The 27,941-nt window shown below is 37.5% G+C and overlaps 1 protein-coding gene across 1 annotated transcript in view; it reads right to left on the reverse strand.

Annotated features, from left to right (window-relative positions):
* Nucleotides 1–4,903: 4,903 nt before the first annotated feature.
* The window catches only part of LOC145988377 (leucine-rich repeat-containing protein 9-like), a 66,359-nt gene continuing 43,321 nt past the window's right edge, over nt 4,904–27,941 (reverse strand). The window contains exons 11-18 of the mRNA XM_083123260.1: nt 25,788–25,908; nt 17,731–18,057; nt 14,342–15,007; nt 11,641–11,865; nt 10,018–10,173; nt 8,807–9,113; nt 7,349–7,542; nt 4,904–5,071 (exon numbers count right to left, since the gene is read on the reverse strand). Coding sequence (XP_082979386.1) covers nt 4,904–5,071; nt 7,349–7,542; nt 8,807–9,113; nt 10,018–10,173; nt 11,641–11,865; nt 14,342–15,007; nt 17,731–18,057; nt 25,788–25,908 — 2,164 coding nt within the window. The remainder of the gene's footprint in view (nt 5,072–7,348; nt 7,543–8,806; nt 9,114–10,017; nt 10,174–11,640; nt 11,866–14,341; nt 15,008–17,730; nt 18,058–25,787; nt 25,909–27,941) is intronic.

Here is a 27,941-nt window from a genome sequence, read left to right on the forward strand (position 1 = left end):
GACCTCGCAGGATCATTACAACGTGCATCGTTGAAAGTTGGTGCCTCTCGAACATCGACTATGTTTCTTTCATAAATCACTTGTAAGGTTTCTCCCTGTTCTTTGTTCCGCCATGTAAGAATCAAAGGGAGTGAAAGTATGGTTTAAAGTGCATTATCCTACCCAACACTATATGCAGGTGGTACGATCCAGATTGAAGTCTTAAACACTCTACAGAAAGTAATTCCGAAATTCATTGTTGAAGAAGATGACCCAGCTAAAGATATAATTGAGGCAGCTAAATTTTATGAAGATGACGTGCAGTCTATTTTAGCAATAGAAGGGGAACTCAAGTTATAGAGACAATTCTGGTTTTTGGAAAAAATCTACCCCAGATAATCCAGCAGAGGTGTACAAATTTTCTTCCTTGTATCCCAAAATTAGAAGTTTGCTTCACCTGTTGTGTGAGATTCCAGTCACAACGGCTACAGCTGAGTGTTCATTCTCCAATCTGCGAAAAATCAAGACCTATCTTAGATCTACAATGGGTAATGAATGATAGAATGGTTTGGCTCTCCTGAACATCCACAAAGACAAATACCAAGTGAAACCAGAGGAGGTTATTGGCATATTGGCATATTTGCAAGGAAACATTCACGAAAAGTACAGCTACAGTATTTGTAGGGTGAGTTAAATGTATTTAGTAAGTTCCAATTATTTGACGATTGAAAAGTTAAATTGGTGTCCAAATTAATAGCAGCTTTATCATGTATCATGCATGTTACTGAAAAGAACTCGGGTACTACATTAAACTAATTATAAAGCAAAAAAGAATTAAGAAATGAAGTAAAACAGACTGTTTATAATTTGAAAATACTTCTGTAACTTGTGTGTTTCTGTGTTCGCGAGGAATACGCTATTTTTAATATGTTTTTTTTACAATGTAATTTTTAAATGTATTTGTTCTTAATAACTTGGCCGCATGTACAAAAGACTGGAATTGGTACTTAAAGAAATATTAAAGTATAAAAGACTTGTTTCACCATGGTAAACTTTAATTTTAAGTAGTACTGTAATCTTCAATAGTATTTATGTGTACACTTTTGGAAAATGGTGCTCCCCCCAAAACTGAATCCTGGATCCGCCCCTGACTTGTCCCAGGGGCATGCCAGATGAACAGGTGTCGAGAATCACTCTCCAGGCTAAACTGAGACTCATCTGTGAACAGCACACTGCCCCACTGTTCCTGGGTCCAATCACAGAGGGCAATACACCATGTTTGACGAGCCATGCGGTGTGTTTGTGTGAGGGGAATGCATCTGATGGGTCACCTTGCATACAGAGCGAGCGACCTCTGAAAGCCAACGATACACAGTCTGATGGGAGATGTGTGTCCCAGAGGCTGCTACGATGTCTCTAGCCAGTGCATGTGCTGTGCTGTGCTGGTTGGTCGACTTTGGGCATTTAACCTTTTCAGTCCCAATCGTCTCGATCGAGATACCCAAAAGTAAGCCTCACGGTCCCAAGCTTCTCGATCGAGATGCTGTGTCAAGGTCGTAGTTTTTATGTTATAACGTTTCTATTTTTGGCTAGAATTTCGATTTTTTTTTATATTGTTCCTAACACATGTATTTAACAGAAATGTTTTTTTGCATTTTTTTTGTCTTCATGAAAATGGAGGGGAAAAGGCGGGAAAAGGGACTTCTCTTTTGCGTCTCTTTTCAAGGGAAAATTTTTGCCGACAAAGGAGGACCGGCTTTGTTGTTCTAAAGCAATGCTTTTCACTCCCGCCTGTGAACTGCATTCGAAGGAAGCTTGTTTATCAGTATCCGATGTCAAAATGAAAGTTTCCCGTGAGGGTGCAAGCAGGGGGTGGGGGGAGGGGTAAGACTGGTTGTTGAATGTGCATTGTGAGAATGGAATTTTGAAGCGTGCTGAAAGAAACCTTTGTTTTTTTAGCACAAGCGTCCACAAGTTGCGACAGGGGTTACCCTGCATTGTCTAAAAATAGAATTTCAAGCAGCTGCAAGAATCGGCGCTCATTTTTCACTGCATTCTAGCTTTTCGTCCGTGAATGTTGTGCATAGGTGTCGTTTTGTGCCCAAGTGCGAGGACATTTTTTGGGTGAAGTGACAATTTTTTAAAAGTATTTCCAGGGGATTTCCCCCCTTTCCCCCTCCATATATACGCCGAATGTGCATAAATTATATATCGTCTGAATCTGTGATTCATTCTGCGTACAACGGTATATCGTTCATATCTCCAGGGCAAATAGTTTCTGAGCTAAAGTCATTTCAAGGTACTGCTGCATTTTGACGCTTGAATCATTGAACCATTCCTTTTGGAGGTACAACTCAAGTTACATTGGTCATATGATAAGAATGCAAATAATTTTGTGTTCCTTACATGTCAGCGATCATTTCCATGTGCATGTCGACACTGTCATGTACTTTTTTCTTGGGGGGAGGGTGGGAGAACCAATTTTTTTTCCGAAATTTTGGAATTTTGAGACTTAGCCCCTTCCCCCCCGCCACATATATGCCGAATTTGCATAAATTTCATATAGTCTGAATCTGGTTCATTCCGCGTACAACGGTATATCACTCATTTCTCTAGGGCAATTAGTCTCCGATCTACACTCATTTAATTGAAACTCTGCATTTTGCTCAAAATCGGCTCGGGACAGAGAGGCTTACTTGTGAAAAGGGCCTTGGGATTGAAAAGGTTAAAGCAAGATAACGATCCTGGCGCTGGGTTGTAGCACATGGTCAACCTTGCCCATACTGCCGTAGAATGTTTCTGTCTGCCTCAACAGATGAGAAATTACGCTACTGGCAGCTTTCAGCTCCTGACCCACCTCTCGTTGACTTGGCCAGCCTTTAATATGCCAATTATATGGCCATACGTAATGACATCCAAATGTGTTTGCTGTGCCATCCTGCTTCCCTACAACTCGATTGCTGTGAGCCAAACGCACTCAGAGACACTTTACTAAACACCTCTTCCCACATTTACTGTTCCAGTCAGACTAATCGGTCTCGTACAGAGTGGGCATGGTGGCGACTTGTCTGGCACATATTTCAGTGTTACCAGGGCACATTTTATTCCATCAATTATTGCTGTGGCCCATTGTTTCCTAGTGGATGTCGCAAATCCCTTAACTTAGGGACATGAGTGTAGTTTTCCTAATCCTTTCCAGGAGAATATGGTTTCTTTATTCTATTCCGAGCTTTGATGCATATTTGATGCTGGCTGCTGTGTGATCACTAGGGCTAGGTTTTTATGACCTTAAAATTGTCAAGAAATTACCTTTAAAAAATGCATTAATGACCTAATACATGCAAGAAAATGCCCTATAAACATAGAAAAATGACCTAAAAATTCTGAAAGATTTGTAAAACAAATTTATAAACTACCATGAGAAATTCAAATTACAAATTAATGTTACAGTATCATGTACACATGTTCATTGCATATGGTAGTACAAGCAAGTACAAGTAAGAAATTTTAGGGCCTCCTCGATGGCGCAGTGGTAGCATTGTCACCTTGTAATCAAGGGGTCCCAGGTTTGATACCCAGTGGAGGCACATAGTGGTTCAGATCCCACCTTAAAGCCAGAGCCAATTAGCCTTTCTGTGCATAAAGTGGACTTAAAAGAACAAATCAATCAAGTAAAAAACTTCACTTTTTGTCATCTTTTACACTTTAAGGACTGAGTTGCAGTACACAACGAAAATCAAATGCAAATTTTCAAAAGTGAATGATTGTCGGTTGTCGGACAAGAGAGCCTTGTACATGGAAAAACTTCTCTTTACTCCACCGACACAAGATGAGCGTACTTGAAATGGACAATATCACTTGCTGTTAAGTCACTTTCAAATCCATGTAATGCAAATTGCTTCCCTGACAAAATGCTCGATACAGACCCTTATTTTTTTAACAATAATCCGTCTGGCGACAATGTATTTACTGATAGAGCAGAAAATCACATTGTTTGAGCTGAATTGTTACACAACAGCTTGTATCAACAGTACTGCACAGAATTTCTTTGTTTCTTCAAACACAGTCGTTCAGAACTGCGCTGAAGGCAATGAGACAAGAGTCGGGAACCTATCTCCTTCAAAGGGTTACATTTGCATGTAAAATGCACATTCTTTCACTAAAATGTATAGAAAAATGCATAATATGACTTTTAAAAGGCCGAAAAATTACTTAAACAGTTTAAAAAGTTTAAGAAATGACCTTTACTCCAAAAAGGGTCAAAAAATGCCCTAACAAAGGCATCCCAATTTATTCACTTACGTTTAAGACACGTTCCTATCTACTTATGCAATGTTTCTGCCTTACCAAAAAAAAAGATGCATTTGCATCAAAATCCTAGCCCTAGTGATCACTATACCAAGGACACACTATCCTTGAAGAAGCTTTAATTATATACTTTCCTGCCCTTTTGTCAAATTCATTTTTAATAGCCCTCTATAAAGATTACACATTCATTTTCTCTCATGAATTTTTTTTCTCAATTATTCACTGTTCCATTGTGAACACTTTCTGCAGAAGGTTTTATATATAAGGAACCCTGTATTTAAAATAAAATAAATATTGAAGAACCTTGTGTGTAAACTTTGGGAGATTTCTGACTGAAGTGACTTGGCGATTTTTGCACCAAAGTGACAAGCGACACGAACCTTTCGGTCTATAAGCAAGCATTCACCACGCTTGCACTGTCAACAAACCGGAGTGGTATGATGCATGATATTAAGAAAAAGGCCCAGTCCAAGCAACAAGCAATACATGTTAGCAGTATGCTAATGATGACACACTAAATCTATTGCAAAATAAAACACTCAATTACCATTCCAACATTTACTAATTTTCTTAAGTTTTTCTAAAAAATAAAAAAATATTGAAGATAATATGCACATCATTTATAAACATTCATGGCCAACGAGCATCCATCTATAAGCAACAGAGATGGCAGCAGCTGAATGATCTGCTTGTAGTAGTTTGATTTCTGACACACAGGGTTCCCAGCCAAGGTTAATTCCTCCAACTTATCCATAGAGCCAAATAGTTTCATTTGTGAGCAGTTCTGAAACGAATCAAAAAGATTTGTGTCTTATACACTAAATGCTCTTCCCAGTTTTGAAAAGTAACAGTTCTCAACACTTTAAGTACATTAAATATGCTTTTTGTAAGAAATACATGTATTTTATATTTTCTTTGTTTTATTGGTATAATCTCATTGTTCCGCACCAGTAAACATTCAGCTTTTGTCTCTTTTGGTGTGGGCAGCAGATTTTCACGATTTTCGTGTGGTTTTTGTGACAGGTTCCATTCACCAGTGGTCATGGGGGTGGTAATCAGAAATCAGTCTAGTGAAGACCCCACTTTTTTTTAACCCCTCAAGCCGGTTCGACGTACACGTGAAGCCGGTTCGACGTACACGTGTACGGACCCTCATAGTGCTTCTAGAGGCGGTTCGACGTACACGTATACGTCCCGTGTAGTAGTGACGAAATGATGCATATTCTGCCATCTGTTGTTTTCCCATATGAATGAAAACGCATGTAACTCAAGAGTAGACTGCAAAGTTCTGCTGTCTGTTGGTTTGCTTCCAAATACATGAAATTATATGTGATTGCATCACTTTATTACGTAAAAAAAAACAGCTGAGAAATGGCGTCGAACGAGCGGGTAAAGGGCATCGAAGCGGACGAAATTGGTGCATTTTTAGAGGAAAGTTACAGTGAAGGTTCAAAACTATGCAGAACAGGAAGTAGATAGTGTCAATGATAGTGAAAGCGAATTAGATGGCATTACATCCTCACCTGTTGCGTCATTGAATGTAACCTGGAACTGGAAAGAAGTTGACGACTCTTTCAAAGCAAATAAACTTGCGTTTTGTGGATTGTGCGGTTACCAACAGAAAGGAGTCAATAATGTTCTTGATGCCTTTTTGTTGTTTTTTGACAAACAAGTTGTACAACTCATTGTCGGAGAAACTTACTTATATGCCGACACTTGTATTCAACATTGCACATTGAAACCACGTTCACGAATGCGCAAATGGCAAGCAGTTACCGTGGAAGAAATATATCTTGTTCTGGGAATATTTATGCTTATGCGTATAGTTCAAAAGTGTTGATTGGTGTTCAGATAGTGAAGTAGGACTGTGTTTAGAAGCATATTTTAAATTGAACCACACAACGTTGGACTTCTAAACTAACAAGAACACAAGACAGAAGGAGTACTTTGTAAACGCAACATGTAATTTTTTATTTTTATTATTATTTTTGTTATTAGAGTATAAATGTCATCATTTATACAGTTTTGTATAGTGTGAAGTTTCGTTTACAAGTCCTGAAAATTTCATTGTAATTGAGCAAATGGCTTTTAAGATATGTTCAATTTTGTGACATTAAGCGAAAATTGCTGTTTTGGTGATTTAAAATCACCGCCTCTCGCATCAGCTGATGGGTATTTAACTCCCGGCTTGAAGGGTTAAGGAGGCCTGGTTGGGTGATCATAATGGTGAAGGCACTTTAGTCAATACATGTATTTGTACGAGGTGCATTTCAAAATTAAGTGCTGGTTGCTCATAAAAAATAACAAAAGAAGTGTAACAAAAATGCATTAGTAGTTACAAACACACACATAACAACTTCATTTTTATGTAGTCACTAATGTTTTCCAACCACTTTTGGTACCATGGAACAAGCTTTTGTGCATAAAAGTTCAGCCAGACCAGCACTGCTGTGTTGAACAACTCACCTGAGCTCAGCACTCCATGCCACCTATTCGAATGATGTACCCTACTTCACAATTTGTGGGATTGTTTAGACTAGCGGACTACTTGTAGCTACTGTACAAGCACAATCCAACCACAGTTGCTAGTACTTTGTGTACAGCCGGCCCTTACTTTTGAAATGCACTTCATATTTTTCTTAGTTTGTTACTTTTCTGCTTCTGTAAGTTAATCCAGATGGTGATGATGATGAATGATGATTAAAGGAAAATGATGAAGTTATACTGACAAAAGAAGGAGGCAGAGTTGTGCGTTTCAGACAGAATCGGAATGTAGGTGATGTGATCAGCACCATGCTCCAGCCACCTTTACTCCCAGGATTGCCCCAATGTACCCATTGATTAGAGGCTGGATGAGCCTCAGAACCACTTTACCACTGGGAATCAAACCTGGGTCTCCCAAGTGGCAGACACCTTCCTGACAGCCACGGTGATGAAAAATGATCAGTTGAGGATTTTGTGAAACATTTAGATTTGTGACACGTTATACAATGATAACATGACTTTATGTACAACAAGAATTGATACTTTGTTAATAAAGCAAAGAACACAGGCAACTTACATTTATTTTGTTGTCACTTAAGAATAAACGTTGCAGATGCTTCAGATGTTTTAGAAAAAACAGCGATTGCAAGCAGTTTCTCTCTAGGTAGAGTTCACGAAGCTCAACCATTTTGGAGAAGGTTTCTTCAGGAATATACACAAGCTTATTCTTGTCCAAAATTAGTTCATGAAGGCTAACAACATGTTCAAGACCTGTTCAGCAAATTAGAGGGGCAAAAATTTAGTCCATCACTATTACTAAAGGGCAACTAAAGGAAACCATGCTTCAATTTCCTAAATATTTTTGTAAATACATTTATTACAATTAAATAAGACAATAATCACAATACATATACCCTCTATTGGTTATCCAAATTTCCAGATGAATTTTGATTGTTCCTCAGTGTTGGAAAGGTTATAAGCAAAATAAAAGATTGTTCCTCTTTGTGTAAGATCAGGAAATTGTTGGCCATTCTACCAACAGGATCTTGGATCAAGTGTTTATACCTTTTAGCCACTTTTATCCACACAGGAATTTTTGGGAAAAATGCAAGCTCAAGTAGGTTTCATGTCCAGGTCTTCGGCATGTCAGCCCTGGTTTCACCTATCTTTTGCTTTCGTTGTTCTACTTGTGGCAACCAGTGATACTGTAACTGTTAAATGGATTTCTAAATTCAAATAATCAGGAGAAATATTAACAAATGACAGTAGCGTGCGATGACCATTTAGATAGCCGAAGCACTGAATATATAATTTTAAAATAAACAATAGTACATCAAGGGGCAGGCTCGGCTCGCCTTGATAAAAATACCACACAGCACTGCTTTGCAGCATTTTAGTCTTTCACGGGCTCCACAAAAATGCCTCTCTAATTATCCTGGTAATTATATGCAAAATTCGAATTTGCATTCTGAAGCAGTGCTTCGGTAGCTTACCTTGTATGCACGCCACTCACAAATGAAAATTATATCGAAGAGGAAATTAACAGCAGACTTGCCTATTGACCTTATGCCAGCCTGACAAAGGCCATGTAAACTGATTGGAAACATTTGGCAGAAAAAAGATGCAATTAATAAAAAAATATGTATTGTGGAATTTTTTGTGTTATAACTGACGTTATTTGTTGTTAATTGCAAATGTCTCTAATAAATTATTCCCTATACTAAAATTGTAACTAGTAGGTTTAAGCCAGAACCACTTTGAACCGATACCAATACTTGAAAATTGTAACAATTCAAAATAGTTCAAAATATTTATAAATTTTCCATTTAGTAAAACATAGCAATCTGCCAGTTTTGCTTTAAAATATTCATAATTTCACATGAGATAAACATTTAATCACAAAATCAATTTTTCTCCACAATGCTGTTCCAAAAAATAATGAAAATTTTGTATTTTGCATAGTTTTCAGACTCCACTGGTTAGCTCATCCTTAGTATCTATGTGAATATTTCTATATATCGCAACGAAAGCATACCTTCTGTTGTGTTCAGTTCATTTCCTTGCAAGAAAAGTGCTTTCAGTGTTGTAATGGTTCCAATCTTCAACGGTTTCATGCTTTGAATCTTATTATTTGCTAAAAATAACACCTCAAGCCTTGGAAAAAGTAGAGAAGGTGCCTGTGGCTTCTGGTAATCTTCACTTCGGAAACAACTAACTTGATTATTATTAAGACACAGAATCTGTAGTCTTGGTAGCATATGAAGGCCCCATAGTTGTGATATGCAGTTATTGTCAAGATTAAGGCTCTTCAGACTAGGCAGGATGCCTTCTGAGAGGTCAATCTGTGAATAAGATATAGAACTATAGTGTACGGGGTACAGTTTAGCATAAGGTGAACATTTACAGTTTTGTCAAAATACCTGTGAGTATGAGGGACTGAAGTGACAGGCAACAAGGGACATGGGGACACTTGAAACCAAAGTGACACGAGAAGGTGCACATGTTGCATGTCACTTGCATCACTCAGACTGGGTTACTGTTGGTCGTGCAAAAGCAGTAAATGCTGTTGTACAGACTTGACGAGAAAGTGACTATTCTACTGTGTTCAGTTTGTGGTCATGTCGCTTCAGTCTGAAAGCTCCCTTAGAAAGAGAGAACAGTGAGTTCTAGATTATGAATTTCTCCTCACAATGCAGTTGTAAGAGGAACTCTTAAGTTGTTTAGCTAACCTCTGTGGCAGAGTGGTTAGCACACTGTGCTGCGATGCCAGGGGTCCCGGGTTTGAATCCCAACTTTGGCATGGGTGTTATTTGTGAGTGTCATCATATCATCACTCATCCTCATCTTTGCGATTAGCTAAAAGTGCCGGAAAGGAAAAGTAAAATAAACCAATCAATCAATCAAAGTTGATTATTAAACTATATATAGCTAAATAAAATATATTAAAATTTTTATTAATATACGATGTATGTATGTATGTATATCATATGTATTTTGATGGCCTCCCCGATGGCGCAGTGGTAGAGTCATCGTCTTGTAATCAAGGGGTCCCAGGTTCGATACCCGGTGGAGACACATATTGGTTCGGATCCCAATTTAAACTGTAGGTCCAGTCACGATTAGCCTTACTGTGCATAAAACACCAACTCAATCAATATATGTATTTTGACTCCCATATATGTCCCATATTATTGAGAACATAAACACTTGTCTTGAACTTAAAGTTACAGGAGGGTTAACATTTACCTTGTGCAGGGAACATCCTGACAGTGTCATCTCAGTTAAGCAGTTCATTTGAGGTGGCGTGTAATGCTTAAACAAGTAGTCACTGTTGAGCTGACCTCCAAATTGTATTGCAGCTTCAGCATGAGCTGCTTCAGAAATGTATTTACCATTCAGGAACTAGAAGGTAAGGGAGAGAGAGAATCCAATAAAAGGCAAATTACTTTGGCTATACATGAACTGCAATAAAATGTTCTCAATTTTTGCGGAACACGCGCCTTAAAATTACTGCAAAATATTATTATTGCATCTGTTGTTTGATAAATATAATGTGTGCCAACATTTTACACTGCTCAAAACTTGTTTTCGGTTAAGTATCTTCTTATTTCAGGGAGCCCCTCAGTTACTTTTAATGCATATGTTACTAGTGTACAGCATGAGACCACTTTTGCTTGCTCATACTCATTTGAGTCTCCTATGCTCGAGTGTATAGAATCAAATATTTCAATGTGACAATAATCGTACAAATATATGTGTAAAAATCCATCCTGGTAGTTTCAGCCCATAATCATCTATTTCATTTTCATATATCGCTATTGGCAAGATAGACTAAACTACATTTTAACATGGAGATAATGATTGTGTTGACTTCAGTTTCAATTTCGCTGCATCTTTCACTTCACAATCCGTATTTGAGGGCCCACTATTACAGAAAAATTACGGTTATAAGTGTACTACTGAGCTTCGATCGTTTTGCCTGTTTGAGCATTATTCGCTCAAGCGAGGAAGCTGTCAATTCCGTATGCTATCTACCATCTTTCGAGCAAGCCCTTAATGCACCACTCTAATAGGTACATAGTATAACAGCTAGATATTACATACAAATAAAAATTAAAGGGTGACCTTCACTGAAGGCACTCAAATGTCAATCTCTCTTGGGCTGCATTGTTGCATGCTAATGCACCCCTGGTTCGTGTACCCAAAGCCATTATAATCCTGTGTTGTTGTTTTTTAGCCATGTGTGTGTGTACCTTTATCCATTTGTTCTTATCTTCATTTATCCCTATTGTGAGCTATCAAAAGTGGACGATGCTCAAGTGGTGGTTCAGAGAAAGTGTTTTGAAGAGATGACCTTGTGATGTGTGTAGTGGAACTTTGGACAGTTCTATCCACTAAGAACTTGCACACATGGTCAGGATTTTGATGGGAACCTGCACGTGAAACAAGTTGCAATGATGAAGTTCCTTGCCAGTATTACTCAGCAATGGTGAACTGAAAGTCCTCATGCAATTGAACAATATACTATGCCACAGGTCACGTGGCAAGGAAATTCAATACCACACATGGTCTATATCCTGGACCTTTCACCCTACAATTTTCATGTATTTTATTTCAGTGGAACATCTAATTTAATACTTTGCAGGATGTGACAAATAGCAGAATAAGAGGTGTTTTTCCATCAAAGCCAGCTGTCTAATATTGCCAAGGAGTTGCATAGCTGGCTGAACATGACTATCATTATGAATTTGGCTTAACCTGGTATTTACATACTAGTAAATTGGAAGACTTAACCTGGATCATTTACAGCATAATTTTGAATATTTAGCAACCTTAAATTTGCAACCCAAAATAAAAATGTATACTTACCTCAAGTTTTGATAGGTGATACACCACATAGTGCTTGAAAGTTTTAAGTTTTTCAATTTTATTGTAGGATAGGTCTAACACAAGTAATGAATTGCTATTTTTAATAGATGAAATGTCATCTAGTTTCATTATATGATTGTGTGAAACAAACAGTTCTTCTAAAGTTTTAGCAACATTTTCCAATCCATGCAAATCCATGAGCATATTACTTGAGATATTCAATGACTGAAATGGAAAAATCAAGAGGATATTGGAGAATAAGATATGAGCTGAACTAACTACTATGTGCTGCTTATTTTCAATTTATTGTATTTGTATTTTATGTCGCTTTTTATGCCTCTTTCTTCCTCTTCCTATTTTCTTCTTTCTTTACTCTCTGGAGAAGACGAGGAAGAAAGAGTTTAGACTAGTCATGATGATAAGGATGAAAGATGTTTCGATGAAATTGATGAAGGGACAGTCACCAAGAAATGCCCATGCCAGGACTTGAACCTGGGACCATCAGTGGTAGATCGTGAATCCAGGGAATAAAACCTAGGCAAAAAGAGTAACGTAGCAACCTTGAGATCATATGAGTTGATCTTCATCAACCATTCACCATCTTGAATTCACTCTATTCAAACTTGCTAGTTCCTTGTTCTCTGTGCATTTGTCTTATGAAATTGAGACAGTTGTCTTTGGATACCCATAACAATATTAGTAGACTACATTTATGCCCCTCTAATTTATGCAGTGAATGCTTTTTTTTTTGGTTATGTCGCTAACTCTCCAGGAATATCCACAAACTGCTGACACTGGAATAAGCATTTTTCACTCCAGTCTGCAAAACAAATTAGTTCATGAAGGCTAGCAGCATGTTCAAGACTTATTTGCAGACAGGTGACATGATGCACGAGAAAGATCTGTGAAGTTGTTTATTTAAAGATTTTTTTCATGTGTACGACATATTTTATGTTATGTAAGCTAAAAGCCACACAAAGAAGTTGGAAATAATTGCAAAATGGTTCAAAACTTTTGATAAATATAAGGATTTTTCTGGAAGCATGTTGCTTGGGCTGCCTTCTTGGTAAAAAACATCATCACTGAGTAAGTTAATGCTACCAGCAGCAGGCTCAGTGACCAAGCCATGTTACATGGTCTACTTTCAATCTGTCCACTGAAGTTCTCATGCTCAAGCCACGGTCTGGGCATGGTTGTTCTTTGTGAGCCTGTCTTCATCAATTTCATCTAACGATCTCTCATCTTCATCATTGCAATTAGTCAAAAGTGGCAGGAAAGTGATGCTATGAACGAAAATACAAAGTACAAAATAAAAACAGTGTTACTAACACAGTTTGATATGTGTTGATTACATATGAGGCACTCAGAATAATAACGGCAGATCCCAACCAAAGTTCATTTTGAGAAAAATGACATTTTCTGTTTAATTTCAAAACTCAGGAGATTTTTTACATTATGATGTAATTTTTTTAGGTTCTTTTAAATATGGTTTTTCAAGTTTATCTGCAAATTCTTGAACCATTGTGGTTAATAGTTTCACAGATTTTGTGCTGTTTACTAGGAAAAAATATACAAGTTAAAAAATGGGGTAAAACTTATTTATTGAGTTTACCTTTATTTAACGTGTTGTATTAATCCAGCTCCATTCCCAGATTTTCACATTCTTCTTCAACATAAACACCATCACGAACAAGATTTTTATAAAAATCATGATAGACTGGTAGTATATATATTTCAATAGTTGCATCAGGTCATTGTATTTAGCTTTCTTAATTTTTCTCTGTTCACTGTACTTCTGCTGTAACTTAAACAATGAAACATCTACAGTTTTACCTCGTTTCCTAAAATTTACTGTTTGATGCACGTCAATGTCAGAATAAGATAGACTAAATTTTACAATATCAGGATTAATATGTTCCATAATAATGGAAGTTGACTGATTGATTGATTTGCTTTATTTTACTTTGCTTCTTGTGCCACTTTTGGCTAATTTGGGAAGATGGGAATGAATGATGATATGATGAAATTGAACAATGGACACTCACAAACCTCCATGCCCAGGCCAGGATTCAAACCCGGGACACCTGGCATCGTAGCGCCATGTGCTAACCACTCTGCCACGGGGGCCGGCAATGGAAGTAACCTTATGTAAAAGCAGAGGAGCACCATCAACATATTTTATTTCTGATGACAAAGTTTGAACTAATACTATTTTAACTGTTTATGCATAACTTCCGTTTGTTTATTACCCATTTACTTGAGTTTTCACTAGTTTTTTTACCTTTTTTCAGAGATTCTGGCATACCAACACACTCAGTCACGGCTGCTGCCATATTGTCTACAATGCCACCGAACTCGTAGCGGACATAAACAAAAGCACACACAGTTGGGATATGTTATTTTTTCACTGATAATATTTTCATTTTCCTTACAGACGAATTTCAAAGGTGGAATATGAGAGTTTTGGCATATCCCAATTCTTTTGATACTTCAGCATATGAAAGATAGGTTGCAGCAGTATACCGTCATACTTGTATCTCAAAATTCGAGGTCGGTTCGGATCTGCCGTTATTATTCTGAGCGCCTTATGTGTATTGTTACAAACTTGCAAAACATTTCTTTTAATGTGATGTTTAGTCCCTGTTTTCATGGAATTAACCAGAATTTTTGGATAATACAAAATTTTAATTATTAATCTTACCTTAAGATAAGGAAAAAAGCCTTTCTGAAATACGAAGAGCGAACTAATGAAATTTCTGCTTAGATCCAATTTCACCAGAAACCTCACAGATGTAAGACAACTATGTAGCTGTTCTAGTATATTATTGCGCAAAGAAAGTTCTTCAATCTCTGCACAGTCACCTAGGAACTCTATACTAGTGATTAGATTATTCTCAAATGACGCCCACTTCAAGTGGCCAAACATGTCTGTGTGCTGTATGCTATGAATCCCCTTTCCATCCAGTGACAAGCAAGACAATTCTCCATCTCCAGTATTTATATTAGTGATATCTTCATCTTGAATGCTTTCAGTGTACAGTTCAACCTTTGAACGTATGCTAATTAGTGGACCACCATATTCTACAGGTTTCTTCCTTAATTGGGACCGAATAGTTCCCTCATGGTTTTCAAGAAAATTTCTCTTTTGGAACAACAATATGCTTTCTTTATTGAATTCTTCAACATTTGGCAAATATTTTATTGCATATGCTATTTTCTGATCTATGTCAATAATATCTTCAATCGGGTTGTATGAGAGATCTAGATTTTGGAGCTTCTTTGCATTTCTGCTTAAAGACTTCAGTGAGAAGACAAGTTTATTAATGCAATTCCATGATAAATCGAGTGTCACCAAATGGGGCATGCTCTGGAAATAGAAAGGAAAAACAATTATACATCAATGAACTTCTTGTGACAAATGTACAGTAGATTCTGGCAGGCAACAACTTTCGAATGTCCTCTTATGCACTGGAACACACAAACAATATGAGTGATGTTATTTTATACCTAGATGTTGCCCGACCCTGTGGCTGAGTGGTTAGCACATCGTGCTGCGACGCCAAGGGTCCCGGGTTCGAATCCCGGTCGGGCTTGGTTGTTTGTGAATGTCCATTCACAATTTCATCATTTAATCACTCATCCTCATCTTCGCAAATTAGCCAAGAGGCACAAAACGCGAAGTAAAATAAACTAAATCAATCAATCAATCAATATACCTAGGTGTTGTAGCTCATTGCCACTTTTTTTTTTTGCAAGACATGCAAAAAAAAAAAAAACTTGTTCCAGCTTTGTTACTTGTGTGAAGAAAACTGTGGTAATTACAGTCTAAATAATTTGCATATATATCGTGATTGCTGCCTTAAAAATACATTCAGGGTTTGCAATGACCTGGAAAAATTAGAGAAATCAGTTTAGGGGTGAACAGGCCATGCAAATGCCAGGATACTTTGTAAAAGAGTCATTCCATGCGAAATCAACACAGCCCCCAACCTGACCATCTCCGATTTTCCTGATATTTGGGGAGTTGAAACTATGCATGGAACTTAATAACTATGAAAATTTTGAGTCTTGTTTGCCTTGTAATTGTAAAATTATTCAAGGTCAAAGTTCGCAGAAATTGCCCTTTCTTAGCTCGTTTAGATACACTAAATGTGCTGTAACTCTACTCCTATTTGGCCTAGGAATCTGAAATAAAGTTTGTTGTGCAGGAAATGGAACAAGCTTTCCAATGGTATGTCACGTGACCTTGAATATCTCAAAAGATGTCTGCCAAAAATGGTGAAAAAAATATATTTGGTGCATCATGCTATACTCTAATGCACATGAGAAAATCAAACTGGGACTGCAATGGGATCAAAATATAAAATAATATGTATTTCTATGTGCCTGCCTGATAAAGGCCTCCTTACAATGTACTAGGGTGAGTCAAAAATCTCTTAACACCCGCTATAAAATGTAAAGGAGTTATGTTAGCTACAATTATTTATGATAGAAAGATGTTAAGCTCAGGGGGAACCATAGTTGGGTGTATCAAGCAGAGGTCCACCATTTTTTGTCTGCCATATTGAATTCAACTCAAACATTTTTAATGGAAATGGGGGTGATGTGAATATCAAATCAAGCTAGAATTTTATGAGAAATGGAGTGGCGAAGGTTATTCCAACGTAAATTTTTTCATCCATTTCTTTGTAGGCTTTCAAGAGTATTAATTTAATAGTGTGTCAATACTTTCTTAGGATCCCCAGATATTCAGTCTTTTCCAGCTTCTCTTTTGGCACGTCTGGGGTCGAAAACATGTGGATACAACATCACTAAATACAGTTTCCAAAATTTAATGATTGAACTCTCTCTCCACTATAGAAATCCCTTCACAATCTAACACTTTATCAAGAGCTTCATATCTCTCCATTTATATTTAATACTTATGGGCATGCATATTTCGTTTTTGACAAAAAAACGAAATTTGAAAAATCACATTGTAGTGTTAATTTTCCATGTTTTTGAATGGTGTGAGATGCATTTTGTGACCATGTTTTGTCACGAAATAATGCGAAATGAACTGCAAAATGCGAAATTAACTCTTAAACACGAAATTCAGGGTTTATTCACCGATGTGACACCTTCCGAGGTCTGAATTATCCTGAGAGTTATACAATTCCTGGAAAATTTATTAATTCTGCTGTTAATATTGAAGAAGCAAAAATGGACTCCTTTACAGAGAAATAAACTTAATACTCTGATAACTACATAAATGTGCTATTAGAAGTGAAATGTTAATTCTGTGGAATAAGTGTAATTTTAAAATCAAATTTAGGATTATATTCACAATTTTAAAACCAAAGTGTATTTTTATGTACCACTTTTCATCCAATTTTTCACCGCTATAACACCGATATTTTATTTTATTTACCGGTTTTGAACCCGAAATTGACTCAGTTTTTGTACCGAAATTTTGCTTTTTTATTTACCAAAAATATGTGCCTCTATTAATACTCAATTCTACCACCAAAATTTCCATGCCATAATCTAAGACCTAGAGTTGGATACTGTCCCCCAACGTTTAATTCAGAATCACCTCCAGAACCCACGTGTCAATTAAGGTGTAATATGTAAGAGTCTGATATTTCTCCCCCCCCCTTCCCCTTTGATAATGCCCTTAAACACTTTCTTTTCTTTATCTAATTGATTAAATATGGTGCATTTAAGGTGTAAAATTTTTACATATATTTTGGAAAAATTTAGTAATGTTGAATATTACATTATTTGAAGGGAAACCCCCCCCCAAATCTCAATGGTGCAGCCTGCACCATAATCCCCCCTGTGGGCACCCCTGCTGATACATAAGAACTTTTAATGGGTATTATTTTCAGAATCCACAAACCATACACTCAGGGAATTGTTCTGTATCTGCTACATCATGTCTCATCAGGAAGTATTATGAATCAACCATAGTATTTTCAAAATTGGACCCACCCCCTGGATATGCCCTTGTGGTACCCTACTCACAATGAAGTAAAAGCTATAATCAGCTGATAAGGGGTACATTCGCAAAAAATCTACAATCTGCATTGAAAGTCATTAAAATCTTACCTTTAAGTCCACAAAAGATCTAATGGAGTTGAAACTCATATACATATGATTAACTGAAGGAAAATGTTCAATGATGCCAATAGCTATTATCTTATTATATGAGAGATCCACCTTTTTGACATTATGCAAAGCTGGTATAGACTTTATGGACTTAATGCCGCGAGCAGAGAGGTTCAACTCTGTGAGTAAATTCCAATCATGGTTTTCCACACAAGCCTTAAGTGCCATGGTATCAAGTTCAGGATGCATTAGTAGTGTTATTCGAATGTGGCTAGTCTTCATATCGGGAGACCAACCACAGTCTTCCTGGTGTCGTGTTAAAAGATTCTGAAACACAAGGCAGTATATTCAATGAAAAACAATCTCTGGCAAGATAGAGAATTTTCTGTAAACTAGCTATGTTCTATAACTTTTTTTTTTATTTGAAAGTTGTGTCCTGTTTGGAAGTAGTGTTCACCAGATATCTTCAAAATAATAAAAACTTTATAATTATAATTAACAAACACATTGCTTGCGTTTCTTCAAAACATAATTGAAATCTGTTTTTTGTTTTGAATAATAAGCATGACAATAAATGTGTAGAATTAAGAATAAATATTGTTTCAATATAGGAAACCAAGGTAATGATAAATTGCAGTGTTCATACAGGGTGTCACCATAAAACATCAACAGACTTTCACAGCTTGTAGTAGACATCAAGATGAGCAACTTTTCTTGGTAACATTGTGCTCATTATGTCCTCGTTTTGATGCTATGAGCCTACAGAAATTAGACATGTGACACAGGTTTTCACTGTCATTTGCTTTTCTGTAACATAACATACTAAGAGTGATAATATGCTGAGACAACATCATCATGCCAACAGAGACACCTGGTTATGCAGTTGCAGGGTTTAACCCCTTTCCATTAAATCATGCATCCACATAAAAGTGGGGCCCCCCATGTTTTATTATTTTTGACTAGTAGCTTTATTAGCTCAATATGATAAACACCAATTTTCAGCAGTTGAAATGGTAGACCTGATTTTAGAATCAGTAGTCATTCACAATCGAACATATCGCAGATAGGTTTGCAGGGAGAATAGCACAGTAAAATAAAGTTACAGGACGAAAATTGTAGCACTATAGCAGCAGTAAAATTCTGCGTCTAAATGTCTACAGTATATTATGAAGAGTGAACACCGTAACTACAATATATAGTAAATACTAAGGGGGTTCAGACGGAAACAGAGAACTGAGCAGTAGACTGTACTTATGTACATAATTTATTATAAATGATATTATTTGCAATTAAAAGTAAATATGTCACTACATATGCACGGTCCATCTACTGGACAATTACCGGCAGGTTCATTGTGGAAATTGTAGTAACTACACTTCCTTCAAGAAAATTTCCAAAGGCTTAACACTTATAGAAGACACACTTTTCTTGCCCTTTTTGCAGATTCATCTACTATATCATCGAAGTCCAATTCATGAAGACGTTCATGTTCAATGCTTAATAAACAAAGATTGGATAAGCGATCCTGTCCCATAGCAGCACAAAGCCTGTTTTTAACTAATTTCATTTTTGAGAAAGTGCTAGAATCTCCATATTTTTTTCCCTAGAAAAACTCACAGTTCTAATACGATGTTATTAACGAAAGAAAGTTATGTACTTCGTAGGATTATTTATTATCTTAATCGTATCTGAGAATTGATTGATTGAATAAGTGTACCTTATTTCCACACCACAGCTAAATCAATGCATGATATAAAGTATACTGAGCTTCAGATATCTACAAACAGATCGACTGAGAGATGTGCTACAATTGGATCCAGAAGAGTGTAGACATACGACAACATTGAAGTTTTTTTTATTTTTAAAATACAACTTATGTAATTTTTCACAAGCATAGCCAGGTGGTTAAAATATTTTTTTTTTGGTGGAGGCCCTTCACAGCTTCCTTTTGGTGGGGGCCCCCGGGGCAATTGCCCCAGTTGCCCATAGGTTAATACGGCCCTGTACAACAATGTCACAAAAGTGACAGTTGCTACTGGTCGGCCATGGAAAACAGCAAGAGGAGAAGTTACACGCTTGACCACAAAGTAAAATTTATACAAAAAGTGGACACTAATCCACATAAGACTCAAACTGAAATAGGTGCAGATTTAGGCATCGCTTATACCACACTTTGCACTGTCTCATTAGTAAATGAAATGCTATTTTAGATGACTATTTAAATTGAGTAGTAAAACTACCTATATAGTGTCTACTGTAGTATTTCAGTATCAAAGTGTTCACTAATAAACTGGCAAATCTAATGAATTTAAGAATCAAAGTTTTAGATTCGTTAATGTACCACTTTATGACAGAAATAACCTGTATTATGTATATCTTGTTCCTCAAAATAGATACAATTTCAGTATTTTAATAATGATATGACATGGTATATAAATCTGATTTGTAAGTAATTCTTAGTTACACATATTATTTTCTCTTCACCTTGACATATGTATAACTCAGGTTCAACTGTATATCCAAAGTTGTAGCATTATATATTTGAGCTCTTTTACTGGTTTTCTATTTTAATTATATGCATCTCTTTGAAAATGTTTTTTTCATTTTTTCAAAATTTGAGTCCCAGTATATCTGGTGGGAGATCTAATAAAAATTGATATTTATAGCATAAATACGAGGGTGGTTCAGAAAGTTCTAAGAATCGGTCAGAGATGGCGTTGCAGTCGGAACAAAAGCATGTGCATTAGAAGGCCACATCTGTTCTGAACATGCAGCGAAAATTTCATTGACACTCTTCCAATAGTATGGTTTCCATAGGCACGTGAAGGAGGAAAAGTGCAAGTGACGTGACAACTTGGAACAATTGGAAGTTTGTGTGGTCATCAAGTTTCTGGTGAAGAAGGGATTAAATGCGACAGCCATCAAAGCCGAATTGAACACAGTGTTGGGAGACTCTGCCCCATCATTTGCCACTGTTAGCAAGTGGACGACGCTGTTCAAGCTTGGATGGGTCAGTGTTGAAGATGACCCCCGCAGTGGATGTCCACCATAACACCAGAAACAATGTATAAAGTCCATGATATGGTGCTGGCTGACCGAAGATTGAAAGTGCGGGAGATAGCTCATGAAGTAGGCATCTCAGTGGACCGAGTACACCACATTCTCACTGAAGAGTTGGGCATGAGGAAGCTTTCGGCGAGATAGGTGCCGCACCTGCTCACACCGGAGCAAGAACGCGTTCTTCGCACAGTGACTTCCACTGAATGTTTGGCGCTTTTCCAGAGGAATCCTCAAGAGTTTCTGCAGTGTTACGTCACTAACGAAACTTGGGTTCATCACTACACGCCTGAGACAAAAGAGCAGTCCAAGCAGTGCAGATTCCCCGTCACCAAAGAAGGCAAAGGGGGTTGCGTCGGCAGGCAAGGTGATGGCATCAGTTTTTTGGGACCAGGCCCGTAGCTAGGAATTTTTAGTAGGGGGGGCAAAGTCAATTCTTGAGGGGGCAATTTTTTAATATATTATTTCGCATTGGCAGATATAGTGGGGTACATAGGAGGACACGTTCCCCCCCCCCCATACAAAGCAATTACTAACCGGGAAAGGGATGATATTGTGAAACTCCAACGAACAAAAGAATATAAAGTGTAACATCAAATATGGATAAAATTTTAAGATAAATAGGCTAATCCGGACTGTATCTACTTGAAATTTAAGTGTGCTGCCACCGAAAATCGAATCTGAGGCAACTAGATTGCAGGTCGATAATGTTAATAGTCGATTAACACGTAACAACTTTATAAATCGTGCTTCATAAGTTTTGCCTCTAGTTTCCAGTATGCAAGATATTTACGTATAAACGGATCTAACAAGAATTCAATAACACCAATGTGTTGTGTTAAGCAATAAAAATCAAATAAAGTGAATAATAGTGGTTACATATTATCTACACTTTGATGGATACTGTAAAAATTTGTAACGTACAACGTCTGTTACATTTTTTGTACATTAACACATGGGTCTCTTAGGACTACCACGGATCCTATTTGCTTCAAAGGGGGAGACTCTTATATCACTACAGAAAATGTTGGCTTACTGGTTACGTTAACCAATTTTTTCAAAATATTGTGTGAATTGTATTATTTTATTGTTGAAAACACATTTCTTTGACACCCGACAAACAAATGGGAACCCCTTGATTGATCAATGACTTCTTGAATTACGGTGTCATTTCATACTAAGTTGCATACAGGGGAATTTTGTATCCTCTTTACATTATAATAAAAATGTTCCTCTATGACTATAATATGAAATCAACTATACAGTGTATAAGGGGCCTCCTTCACCTTACTCCATCCTTGCTGCGTGAGGTCTCACGGATACCTGTCACCACCAAAGCGTACAAACCCCAAATATCAGTTTTTTTTAATACTGATACTGGTTTCTGTGAAAAACAGAATGGCTTAAGATGAGTAAAATTAGGAAAATCCACTCCACAGCAGAAGAGTTGACAGAATGTTTTGGCAAAAAATTAGGTTATAAAAAAGGCAAGGTCTCCTGTATATAGCACTGTGCCATGAAGACACATTTAGGGGCTGTGGGGATAGATCCCCACACATTGAAGGTGATGTGATCAGCACCATGCTCCGGCAGCCTTTACTCCCCAGAGTTACCCCCAGGGACCCATTGATTTGAGGCTGATGAGCCCCAGAGCTGTTTTATGCCGGACAAGACCGGAAAAATTCCGATCTTAGATCACCCACCCCAGGAATTGAACCCCGGTCTCCCACGTGGCATACAAACGCCGTACCGACTTTTCTTATTTTTTAAAGGAATACCCCTAAGCGGTAGTATGCCCTGTTATTCACTTTCTCTCATGTTGTCATTTTTTACATTTTTGGACAAACACAAACATCCATGCCCAAACCGGGATTCGAATCCAGGACCTCTGGCAACGCAGCATCATTTTCTTGAACCTATATACGCAGGGCAATTTTCACAGTGTGTAGAGGACATCAAGGCGAACAACGTTTCTTATATTTGCTCGTCCAGTTCTTGTTTCGATGCTACAATACAAGCCATCGAAAAATGGCATCATCTGCCATCCTTAATGTATGCAATCCCAATTAGCTTCACGGTTGCAAATGGCATTTATTTTTACTGCCGCTAAAAATTCTAAAAGCAATAGAATACTATGGAAATGATAGCATGCCAACAGGAAGTCAACACTTACCCTTTCCTTTATAAAATACATTTATCATATCACACACCCATGTTGCTTATCATATTTGCCCCCCAAAAACACCATTTGAATTTGAAATCATCGCATTAATGTAAATTACTATGAAAAATCAAATTACACATGTTAAATATATTATTTTAGGTTGACATTTGATTTCTAAGGGGGAGTGGTGGCTTTGCCCCCTCCCCTTTCCATGTCCCTACATTATTATACTTTCACCTAGAAATTTAGTGTAGAGGAATCTTATCATCGATATTAGACGACATTAGACTCTTAAAGAAAATCAAGTATTTTCAAGCGATTAAAGTTCAAAGCACTACGGGGGAAGAGGGTGCAGTGGCGCAACCACAGGGCATTGCCCCTCCCCAACCTTGGACAGAAATCAATTCTACGGGGACAAACATTGAGGTTGAAGAAAGCAAGACTAGGAGAATCTAAGAGTAACAGGACAAAATGATACTCAAGATACTCTTTCTTAAATTATTTCTTCCAGGCGGCCAAGAGCACCTGCAGGGGGACACAATTGCCCCCTCGATATCAAATTTTATAGAGATAAAAATACAATTCGTAAAATTTTCTGCTTTTATTGCAGTTTTGTCAAGTTCAGAGCCGTAGCTAGTGGGAGGCGAGAGTTGGCCTTGAGTGCCGAACGATCTAAATGAAAAAAAAAAATGTAAAAGAGAATGCCATGGCGCCCCATGGAATTTTTAGTGCCATATTAAATCAATATTGTTTTCAGTTTTCAAAAATTTGGATGTAAAAGATTTCTTGCTCGCTTCGCTCGCTATTTTATTATTTTCTCTAATGCATTGTAAATTACCAGAGAAGGAAGTTAAAACTAAGTACTTCACACTCTTACTGCTAAACTATTTTGTTTTAAATGTATGAACACAATTATTTGAAGGAAAAGGAGGGCAGCATATTTCATAGATAATTTATTTATTCGTTATGGTGCCTCTATGTTACTGCATTATATATACCCACCAATTAAATGAAACTAAACAGAGAATAAAATGAGGATTTTCTTTCCCGACTGAACTTGCATCAAGGCTTTTGCCCCTCCTAATCAGAAGGTCTGTGCAAGAATCTCGATCAGTAAAGAAGAGGATGGTGGTCGCCTTTACTGTAAGTGGACTTGTGGAGCACGTGGTGCTATTAACACAGAAGACCGTCACCGCAAAGTGGTACACCGAGGAGTGCCTGCCCAAGTAGTTCAAGCTCTCAAAAACACTCGTCCACGCTCGAAGGCAGACGCTTAGTTGGCATCAAGTATTTGGCACCTACGGGACTGAAAGTGCTGGAGCATCCTCCGTATGGTGCAGACCTCGCCATGCGACTCTGCACTGTTTCCTCACGTCAATAACAGGCTAAAAGGAATAGGTTTTCCAATGAAGAGAAACTTCTAAGGCCGTGGGATGACGAGTGTACCCACTTCCCTCAGGAAATATGGAAGAGTTGGTTCGACGAATGGTTTTGAAGATTGAAGAAGTGGTGGAAAGTATTTTCAAAGATTTTGAAAATGAGAGGTGTATTGCAAAACTTTCCTAGAACCTTTTCTATTTACACTCCAAAAGATACCTGGTGTAACCGACATCACACCACAATTTTTATTGCTTTCTAACAGAAATAATAAATGTGAAACACTATCACATTTTCGTCATGTTTGATAACTGACCCAGTAATCTGTCCTACATCTTTCACTAGCCGACTTCCATGGTGGGGTGGCTATACAACGCACTGCGACGTCAGGGGTCGGTCGCTGTGCAAACCTCAGCCTGGGCATGGATGTTGTTTATGAGTGCCCCTAAATCAATTTCATAAAGTATCCACTCTCTCTCTCTCTCCCTCTCTCTACCACATGCATCACTATTAGCAAAAGGTAGATGTGGGAAACAAAAAATTGAGCAGTTCAAACTCCATAGAAATACATTCAAGAAAACATATCCAAACACATTACGCATCTTTAATAATATAAGGCCACTCAGAATGTCTAGATACTGAAAATCGTGAAATCACTTTCCGAAATCTGAATCTGGAAAGATTTTTTTTTCCCAATTCTGGTACGACATTATGGAATCCAACACACGTTCCTTAATGAATCACCAAATCCATAAGTGTCATTGTTAAGTTCCTAGAGCAATATAGGATATAATTGTAAAGAACAGTGAGAATTCCAGATAGGAATGTGTTCTATATTTTTCACAGGGGGGGCAAAGCATGGTCTCAGGGGGGGCAGTTGCCCCCCCTGCCCCCCCTCTAGCTACGGGCCTGTTTGGGACACGAAAGGAGTCATTTTGATAGCATTTTCCCTGCACTTTCAGAACAGATGTGGCCTTCTTATGCACATGCTTTTGTTCCGATTGCAATGCCATCTTTGATTGATTCTTAGAACTTTCTGAACAACCCTCGTAGTACTCAGTGAGGGGTACCTTAAATAAAAGAAATGAGTTTCATATTCCAGAGATAACAAAGTTATAATAGCGGGAAGTTAGTAAAAACAACCAAATTTACATTATTAGTTACAAATAAATATAAATATTTAATTTTTAATAAACCCTCATGTAAATAGAATCATTACATTTATTAATTACATCATGCAAGTGGCATACTAACCATTATAAATTAAAAAAGGCATGTCTGAACCCTTCAAACCCTTACTTACATTTTCATTCATAATGGTTAGTAATGGGCTTACTATGTGCATTACTATTACATAATCAGAAATACATGAAATAGAAAGAATCACCTTAATTTCCATATTAAGTTTCTAATAATTTATAGATCTGTGTACTTATTAATTCAATCAAAAGGTAATTACCTGTATAACATAGTGATACTCCACAACCACTTGGGGAACAACACCTTTAATGTTTCCAATATAAAATGTGTCACACCCTTCAGGGGGCAATCGTGATGAAGAACTGGAATTCTTCTGAGCCCTAAATAAACAGTAAGCACAAATTATAGAATTATGTTTTCACATTTACTTAATTCTGTATTTATAATGCATAAGCATAGGACAGAGTACAAAAACATACACATTGAATGTCTATAGGAATGACTGTTGTGGATTTGCATCCACCACAGCAGGAAATGTCATCATGAACACGCACTCACATACAAAATGCTTGCATCATTCCAGTGTTTTACTGTAGCTGATTGTTCCATCACTGTGCTGTGTTTCAAATGTTCTGTAAATGTCTACTATTTTCATGTTTTTTTTTTCACAAGCAACTTCATCACAATATGCTGCTTCATATGCAAATCAAAAGGTTTTGCCCATCATTTCACTCTCAAATATACAAAGATATGGCTCCTGTTTCAAGTCATCAACCTTTACATACTGGTAAATGCAGTGCATTGTTTGTATTATTGATATAAATTAATATAAAGAGATCTAGTTAACTTTGTAACCCACCAGCCAAGTTTGAGGCGTGAAAAGCATGGATGATATTCAACTTGATGTCATCACACAGTACACTTTGGGGAAAAAAAATCATGAAGTACGGCTAACAGATTGATGAATGTTGATAAAAGTGTATAAGAAGCATTTTTACGAGAAAATTTGCAATATTTTACAGATAAACATTCCTCATATGATCATGATAATGATTATCACCTTCGCAAAAGCCACATACACAATGCCTACCTGGCATATTTTCAACACAGAATCTGATTTGTTTGCTGGAAATATAGGGTGAGGCAGTCAAACGGGAAGATTTAAAAAAAATCACAGAAAATAGAGAAAGCAAATATTAGTTAATTTTTGAACATGAATGTACTGTACATGAGTTGAAATTGCTAGTGTACTTGAAAAATGTTCAATTTTTTTAATATGGTGTCAGTAAGATGGCATCCTTGGTTTTGCACACATTGTCGGAGTCTCAGAGTAAATCTGCCCATGACGTTATGCTGACATATTGGTAACCTTTATCCTGCCTGTCCTCGATGACTATGACCCAGATGAAGAAACACTCTTTCAGCAAGATGGTGCAACTAGCTATACTGCCAGAATGTCTATGGATGTGCTTAGACTCGCATTTCATGGTCCTCTCATCAGCAAATTCGGCGATATTCCGTGGCTTGTCCATTCACCCGATTTGTCGGCTCCTGACTTTTTCCTTTGGGGTTACCTCAAATCCAAAATATTCAAGGTCAACCCTCCTTCACTCACGTAAAGCAACATTGCTCAAGTGGAGGACTTGATACGGGAGAACCGGCATATTACTGTCAGTGAAATTGCTTCCCAGATGGAAATAAGTGTATGATCAGCCCACCATATCAGTCATGACATACTGAGGTTGAGGAAAGTGTGTGCGAGGTGGGTTCCGAAACATTTGACACTGGAAATGAAGGAGAGACGTGTTGATCTGTGCAAGGAGCTTTTGTGCCATTATGAAGCTGACAGTGAGGCATTTCTTTATTGTATTGTCACTGGAGATGAGAGTTTAGTTCATTTCTATGAACCAGAACGTAAGAGGACAACAATGGAATGGCGACATTTTTTGTCTCCCAGACCGAAGAAGGTGATGTTCAACAGAGTGCCGGAAAGGTCATGTTAACTTTGTTTTGGGACCACAAGGGCCAATTCTTGAACATTACATGTCCAGAGGTCATAATGTAAACAGTACCACGTACTCCAACCTTTTGCATGAAAAACTGAAACCAGTCATCCTGCAGAGATGACATGGTCTGGTGTCCACTGGTGTCCTTTTGCTCCAGGACAATGCGAGACGAGACACACTGCCAATGTCACATTGTCTACCATCAAGGACCTAAAGTTTGAGTGCTTACTACCCCACCCTCCATATTCACCCAATCTCGCACCTTCCGATTTCCACACCTTTGGCTCACTGAAAGACGCACTAAGTGGATCGAGGTTCCAGAATGACGACAAAGTCCAGTCAGCGGTGCATGAGTGGTTACGCATGCGTCCAAAATATTTTTTTCCTGTGGAATCAGTGCCCTTAAG

The sequence above is a fragment of the Lepisma saccharinum genome, chromosome 5 (genome assembly GCF_977018435.1).
Source record: "Lepisma saccharinum chromosome 5, izLepSacc3.1, whole genome shotgun sequence".
Taxonomy (NCBI): domain Eukaryota; kingdom Metazoa; phylum Arthropoda; class Insecta; order Zygentoma; family Lepismatidae; genus Lepisma; species Lepisma saccharinum.